The sequence below is a fragment of the Chamaea fasciata genome, unplaced genomic scaffold (genome assembly GCF_029207755.1).
Source record: "Chamaea fasciata isolate MVZ Bird 193981 ecotype frontalis unplaced genomic scaffold, bChaFas1.0.hap1 SCAF_6, whole genome shotgun sequence".
Lineage (NCBI taxonomy): Eukaryota > Metazoa > Chordata > Aves > Passeriformes > Sylviidae > Chamaea > Chamaea fasciata.
This window is the reverse complement of record NW_027094091.1, coordinates 5,071,611-5,079,566: the sequence shown is the minus strand read 5'-3', so window position 1 is coordinate 5,079,566 and position 7,956 is coordinate 5,071,611. Positions and strand designations below refer to the sequence as shown.

Here is a 7,956-nt window from a genome sequence, read left to right as displayed (position 1 = left end):
TTAATAGAAAACTGAAGCAATGAAACCACTATGAAATCATCACAGTGAAATCAAGCTTTAGCTTGAAGCAAAGATCCAGTCACTGCATCTTCCTTAGGACTAAAGCATAGCCTGTGAGCTCCGGGAAGGCAAATCCCGCAGAGTTCCAGTGACACAGCCGCACTCCCTGACGGCAGAGCTCATCTCCCAGGACATGCAGGGATGAAACTTGTAGGGAAGGGTGTACGGGTGCATCTCACAGGGACATGTGCACCTGCCAGGGAGACACAGGGATGTTAACGAGAGATGACTGCACCAGGGGTGCACAGGAGCCCCTTACCGGAGCAAGTGGCACAGATGAAACTTTCATGGGGTGTACGGGTGCACCTTGCAGGTGAAGGCACGGCCGAGACTCGCAGGGATAGCAAGTCCCAGGGGGATGCACAGGTGAAGTTTGAGGAGTGGCACAGCTGCTACGGCGGGGGGCTGTTACCGGGCAGGGGGAGGCGCAGACCAAGCTCTCAAGGGATGCACCTCACGGGCCTGGGGGGGCTCCAGGGCCTCCCGTGTCCCCGCCCAGCATCCCCCGCCCAGCCCCGTCCCTGCACCGGCCGCGCACGGCGCATGCCTCGGGCAGATGCCGGCCGGTTCCAACCGGGAGAGGCCGAAGCTTTTCGGGTCCTGCGAAGAGGAGGAGCCCGTCCTCCTCCCTGCGCATCCCCCCTCCCCCTCTCCTCACCGCCCCGCGGAGGGGCGCGGAGGCGGCTGGGCTGGCCGCGCTCTCCGCACCGCGCAGTGGCGTGGGCATGGCAGGAAAAGTTACTGACCGGGGGGCGCTGAGGGATGGAGAAGGGGATTTACTCGGGTCTGGGACGAGCCGGGGGCCGCGCGGCTGCACCTCCCAGCCCGCTCCGCGCCCGCAGGGCTTTCCGCGCGGGATGGCGGAGCTGGGGCGCGCTCCGCGGAGCTCCGCGCCCCGGCCGCGCCGCCGCGGGGAGGGACTCACGGCGGAGCGGCCGCGTCGCAGCCCGCCGGGACGCGGTGCGGAGCTCGCCGGGACGCGGTGCGGAGCCCGCCGGGACGCGGTGCGGAGCTCGCCGGCCGGCCCTCCCTCCCCGCGGCTCCGCGCTCCCGCAGCGCCCCGCGCGCTCCCGCAGCGATTACTCCAGAAAGCTGCTGAGTGCACAGTGCGTTCGCAGTAGATACACGGATACATAAAAAATTATTTAATAATCCCCTTCCGCGTGCACCGGTGTATGCCGGCAGGGATGCGCGGCCCCCAACTCTCCGCGCAACCCCGCGCCGTAGTAATTTGCAAGGGGCGGTGCAGGGATGGGGGGGCAAGGGGGAGGTGTCCCGCCCCCCCGATCACATGGCGACCCCGCGCAGCCAATGCGGGGGGCTCTAGGACCCCGGGGACCCGCGGCCCCCCCGCCCTATAAATGCCTCTCCAAAATGCAGCGGGGCTCCTTCCTCCCGTCCCGCCCGGCCGCGCTGCTGTGCGCCCCGCTGCCCGCGGGTCTTCGTGCCGGCTCCGAGCCCCGCTCCTTCCCCCTCCCCTTTTTCCTTTTTTTTTTTTTTTTTTAATCTTTATTTTTGTTGTTGTTAATTTTCTGACACCTCCCCTCCCGTTTTTCTCCTCGCCCCCTCCCCGCGGCCGGTTTGCATGCATTGTCTGTCTCCCAAGATGGTTTGTGAGACCAAGATTGTGGCGGAAGATCATGAATCAATCCCAGGATCCAAAAAAGACACGATCATTGTTTCCTCCTCCCAGATGTGGCCCTCTTTGGCGGGCTCCCCTCCCTCACCCCCACCTCCCCTCACCCCACCAAAAGAAGACCCCAGGCGCGACAATGTCTATATCCGCGAATTCCACCCCTCTGAACAGGAGGTGGTGCGCCGCATCTTTTACGAGGGGATCATGGAGCGAATCCCCAACACGGCGTTCAGGGGGTTGAAGCAGCAGCCCCTCACTCAGCTGCTCTACGGGCTGCTGGCGGGTGAGTATCCGCTCCCTTTTGGGGAGGGGGGCGCCGGGTTTATTCACCGCTGTGGGTCTTCACAAAATGGTCGGAGAGGCGGGAGGCGCCGGGGACCCGCGGGCGCGGCGCGGCCGGGGAAGCGCCGCAGCATCGTGCGGGGACCCGCGGAGCCGCAGCGCTGCGGCGGGGACGGGCGGGCTGGGAGGGGGAGCCTTGCGCCGCCTGGGATGCGCGACCCTGCGCGGGTGTTAAGGGCGGGGAGCCGTGAAGGGGAGGTCGCGGCGGGGGTGAGGGTAGATCGGTCATTCTGGTTATTGCAGGGCTTGGGGGTGCGCGGAGGGGAGCGGAGCGCACCGCGCACTGGCCGCCCCCGCGCAGCCCGGCGAGGGGGGCACGGCGTGCCGGCGTTGCCTGGAGACGGCCGGGCCCGCCAGTGGAGCGGCCCCCATTTCCCCCCCGGCGTGGGGAGGGGGTACCTCCTGCAGCAGAACCGAGCCGCGGGTCTCCTCACCTCTCCGAGTTAAATGCCCAGAAATAACGCTTGCAAGGTGTCCCCTCCCGGTGCCAATAATTAATAATGCGTGTCCCCCCGCCCCGAGAGGGCTTTGGGGTGGTCTCCTGCCCCCGGTGGCCGCAGGCTGATCGCACCCCATGTCCCAGACAGCGGGGAGGACGGGACTCCACGCTCGAGGGGGATCCCCGGCTGGCGTTGGGGAGCAGAGGGACCCAGCCGGTGGCTCTGGGCCGTGCCGGAGAGAGCCGCCGGCTCACAGATACCCGCAGAAGCCCCCCAGGATGGGAAGGGGCAGGGTGGCTGCCCTGGGAGTCGGTGCTGATGGAAATAGCACTGCCGCAGTGGCGAACACATGGCTGCGGAGCGGTGCCCGCAGCGCGGCTCCTCCGCCCGGCCGCGTTCCGGGGACAGCGAAGGGCCCTGGGGTGTGCGGGGCCCTCGGGGTCCCCAGGGCCCCGCTCCGGAGCGGCTCGGTGGGCCCTGCCCTGGCCTGGCGGCATCCTCCCCACCGGCTCCTTCACGACCTCATAAACTTCTCCGGGTTATCTCGTCGCGATACGCCGTCCCTTAACACGATAATCTCGAGAGCGTGAACTGTGTGCGTACTGCAAATGTGTATTTTGACTGTGCTTGTTTTATTGATTTATTTTTATAATGAGTTTGTATTCCGAAATCAACACTAAATTCTCTTTTCTGACAGGTGTCGTTTATTTCTCTTCCTTATCTCCATAGTAATGTGCTTTGTTGTGACCAAGTCCTTCCTGCTGACCTGCTGTTTGCCCATCTTTCTAATGGGCATGAGGTACTACTTCAGTAGAAAAGTTATCCTGCACTATCTCGATTGTGCGCTGCACACGGACATGTCCGATATTGAGCAATATTACATGAAACCGCCAGGTGAGTACGAATTCCCTGAGGGAGCCTTCCTTCCCCCAGCCTGCTGGGGAACATGGCTGCTCCCTGCTGCTGGCGCCTTTTCCTCCTGTCAGCAGCACTGAGCAAGCTCAAAAGTCACCAGAATGCAGCTCTTTAGCCACACCAGGCACAAAGCCATCTCTGGTTTTGGTTTGGTATTGTTTAGTTTTTTTGGGTTGGTTATTTTTTTTTTGCCGATTTTAGTTTTTTAAATTTTTTTTCATTGCTCCCCCTCCCCCAAGTGCCTAGTCATCCCAGGCAGCCTGCCCACTCCTCGAGCGCAGCGCTGCTGGGTCCCACAGCCACCCTGGGGACCAGGGTGAGGGTGCCTGGGGACACTGAGGCTGGAGGATGCGGGTTCTTCACTGCAGCCTGAGTCCACCCCAGCCCTTACATCTTGAGCTTGGTGTTTCTTTGCTCCATACATTTGGTATTGGCTCTGACAGCAGGAGGAGAGGGAGATGGTAGGCCTTTTAGCCCAAATGCTCAGAGGCGCCCATTTTAGGTATTGAGACCACTTTCCCATGTCATTCAGGAACATTCCTTAATGCAGGTGTTTTGGAGGAGGCATGGATCAGGTATGTAAAGGGCTGCTGCCACATAAGCTTGCCCTAATACGGGTTCATCCCTTTGTTACATATATGCATATGATTAAAAATACAACATCTAATGATAATAATACCTTGTTAAGCTGTAAAAGATAACTTAATGTAATAATAATAAAAAAAAGGCTCTTTAGAACCTGTCGGGTGCTATTTCCCTTTTTGTAGGCACGCATCCATACTGAGGACAAGAGCAGGGGGATCCCTGGGCAGTCAGTTGGGGTTTGAGGTTTGCTTCTGGTGGTCGCAGAGTGCTAGTGCTGAGCTGGAAAAGCAAAGTGAGGACGGTGTCCCACCTTAGTTCCATCTTCTTGGGCTACCTGCTGTCTGCTTGGGTACCTACTGTGTTGTTTTCCCATGTGACCATGTTTTTGCTGTATCATTTGCTGTATCATTCCTGTTCTCCAGGTGTGACAAACCTCTCCCTGGGCACTTCTAGAAAACTGCTAGAAGTACAATAGCCACAAACCTTCCCTCACTTCTAATGTACAACATTGCATCTTGCTAAAATGTTGCTCCTCTTACGAAAATCATTAACTAGCTTTATTTAGCTTTCTCTTCTCATCATAGTGCATATCTTATACAGATCTTGTCCCATCTTACACACAGGGTGTGTTTAATTTACAGGGCTTGTTTTTGTAAAAATTAAGTGATGTGTGACTTGTATTTAAAAAGCTCAATCTTCATGAAAGGCGGTGTCACAGAAATGAAAGGGTTCATAACAAAACATGTCTGCACCTCTGTAGTGAGGTCCAGCAAAATATTATGCTGGAGAAAACATCAGAAGATTCCAGTAGAATAAGAACATGTAATATGGAATTAATAGGTGTTTGAGCTGCTTAGCTTGTTAATGCTCAGGACTTGCGTAGTCACAATTTAGAGGGATCATTGTGCCTGTATTTATAACACTAGCAGACACGAAAAAATAAAGGAAAGGGACTCAAAGTAATGCCCTCGATTTGTTTAGGGTCTGTAATGTGATTTGCTTCAGCTGTGTTGCCAACATGTCTTTGAAATGTTAGCATTGCTTTTATTTGGTACCTGAAAGAGCTAATTGCAATTTTAGAGCAAGTGTGTGGGCTTTAATTTTTGACAGAATTTAATCATGTAATTAGGCTTCTACCATGCCATAAAAAGCAGATTTATGGGATTGTTGGTGCTTGTTAAAGGTTCTTGATGATAGTGGTGTTGGATAAAGGGACCAGGGAAGCTTTGGGGTCTGGGGAAGAAGGGTTGTCTATGCGTTGTAACCAGCACCATCCGTGTGTCAGGAATCCATGTGCTGCTATTTGGTGTAGCTATGCACAAGGTGTGAATACAGTGGTTTGCTCCTGTTTCCTCCAAAAATGCAGTTGGTGGATTTTTTTTCCTATAGGACAGCAGTATAAATACAGTCATCCTAGAAAATCCCAGAGTTTTGTGCACTTTGAAGGCTGGCTGGCTGAAAACCCGAGGAAGGCAGCAATGTGCCGCACTGGCATTGCCTGTCCCACCCAAAGGACAGAACAATGGCAATAAAACAAATTCAAGCCCCAAGTTTGTCTTTTATTTGCTTAGTTTACAAATTAGCACCCAGGCAGAAATTATTGCAGTGGGAATGAGAAGGGCTCGTTGTATTGCCGCAGCTGAGATATTTCTGAGAGCTTTCTCAGGTGTTAAGAGAAGAGCTGGTCACAGCAAGAGTAATGGGGTGTGGGGACAGGGTCCCAGAGAGGCTGAAGATGGCCAGAGCTTGACTGGACAAGTTGAACCCAACCTGATATAACTGTAGCTTGGCCTGGGAGTGTGACCAGGCAACTTCCTGCTCTTTCTTTAGAGAATCTATGCTTTCCTCCTTGAATTTTTTTTCTCAACATGGAAAAAAGAGGAAAGTGAGCATTTTTGTGGTAGGGTTATGAATTCCTCTTTCTCAGGATGGTGAATGCAAAGGTGGAACTGGGACATGGTCTTAAGGTCTTGGATAAAGATGTTGGTTGCAGCTTTCCTGAGGTTTTGCCCTTGGAATCCAAGATACCCAGGCACAAAATCCTGTTGTTTGCGGCCAGCTCTGTATGGTGCCCAGGGCTGGGATACTGTATTACAGTATCTACAGCAAATAACCTCTGGTAAGGCAGGCATCTACAGTGAGGGGATATTTTAACTATTAAAATGGATCATTCTTGGTGGTATTCTGGAAGCATCCACAAAACATGTGGGTCAGTTTTATAACCAAGCCAAGAGGACCTGGGTTGCAGTGGGATACCAGGAGCACCCAGGTTAATGATTAGTGTTGAACAATTCCATGAGTTACACTGTATTAGGGTTTTTCTTCTGCAGTTTTTTTGAACCTCTCGCCTCCGAGTTAGTTATTGTTTGAATTTTCCTCTGCTGGATTTTGTATGAACTGAAAAATATCTGCTGACAGTGATTTTGCAGAAGTACGCTAGCCAAAATTTAAATTTTTGTTTTCTCTTGCCCTCCTACACTTATGCCAAGGGTCTGGCAGAACGTTTGGGCCAGTGCTTAGCTTGGATCTCGTACACAGTGGTGTGACTTAAAATTGCTTTCAATGTGAAAGGAATTGTTTGTGTTGAATGTGTGCTGGGGTCTTAAAACAGAAGGTTGAATGGTTCAAACACCTTCCTGAGCTCTTTTTAAACTCACATTTTTCATTATAAAATACCACTTATTGGAATTTACCTTTCTTTCTTTTTTCTTCTTCAAAAGGCTATAAAAAAGACTACTGGAATGGTGAAAAATAAAGGAATTGGATAATGGGCTTAATTGTCAACCAGAGTAACAAGCTCTAGGAAACAAAAAAAAAACCCAAAACAAACCACAAAACAAAACAAAAAAAAAACAAACAAACAAAAAAAACAACTAAAACCAACCAAAAGAAAAGGAATTAATTTTAAATAGAGCTCTGCCTCTTGCATTTATCCAGACAAAAAAGATGAGCACAGCTGGAGCATCTTTTATGGTCTGATGATTTTGATGACTAATCAATTTTACAGTGTCTCTTCAACCTTCTGTCCCAGTTGGTTGTGTTGTATGTTTTTTTGCACTGGTCGGTGTGTTAGAGAGATTCTTGTGAGGCTGAGGTCTCAGCTGGAGAGCTTATGGAAACCAAGACTCCTTGTGTCCGATGTAAAGCCGCGGCGCCCCAAAGTGACTGCAGCTGGGGCTTTGGCTGATGAATTCCCGGGTCTCTCTGTGGTTGTTCGAAGAGTTGCTGCTGGCTGTCCTGGCAGGGCTTGCTGAGGGGTGTGCATACCTGACCTGGTGGTGCAAAGACCTGGTGGCGGCAGCTGGCCTTTGTCAGGGTTTTGGGGACTGGTGGCAAGCTTGGTGGCTGCATTGCAGTGCCCGGTGCTGGATGGACAAACGGCACAGATGGGTAACCTGGAGAGCTGAGGCCGCAGCACCTTGGGGGGATGTTGAGGGCATCTGCCTGGTGGGATGCAGCAGCTGAAGCTGGGGTGCTGCTGCAGGAGGTGTGGGTCACATCAGCCATGCCAGCCGAGGGCTGTGGCTTTCGGCAGCGGCTGCACAGCTCCGGCTCTCGCTCTGCGGCCGGGCAGGCGCCTCTGGTTGCTTCATGCGGGGTGCTTTGCTCTCCTGCCTCCATCCAGGGTGAGCAGGGCCTTCCTGTGCTGCTGCCCTTTGTCCCCTGTACGGTGCACGTGAAGAGCCTGCACAGATATCCCGACCTTCCTGGGGGACAGAGCCCTGAGGAAGAAGGGCTGGAGGGGGATGGCTCTTTAGGGTTCGATTTCTCTTGCTCCTGGGTGGCACAGTGCCCAGCTGAGCTCAGAGAGGGGATGTCCTGCCCTTCTTGGCAGAGGTTGTGGGATCGTGTCCCTCTGCCAGAAGGACACCAGTTGAGGCCGGTCCAGTGCTGGGTTGTGAGGAGGTAAGATCCCGTTTGCTGCCTCTGCCTTTTGAGGTGTCCTGCACCTGCAGTGAGGTGTTTGTCTGGGTAACA

General features: G+C 53.8%; 1 protein-coding gene across 1 annotated transcript in view; it reads left to right on the top strand.

The window, feature by feature from the left end:
• The first annotated feature begins 1,451 nt into the window (after positions 1–1,451).
• The window catches only part of NAT8L (N-acetyltransferase 8 like), a 28,423-nt gene continuing 21,918 nt past the window's right edge, over positions 1,452–7,956 (top strand). The window contains exons 1-2 of the mRNA XM_066185291.1: positions 1,452–1,979; positions 3,208–3,372. Coding sequence (XP_066041388.1) covers positions 1,646–1,979; positions 3,208–3,372 — 499 coding nt within the window. The 5' untranslated portion in view covers positions 1,452–1,645. The remainder of the gene's footprint in view (positions 1,980–3,207; positions 3,373–7,956) is intronic.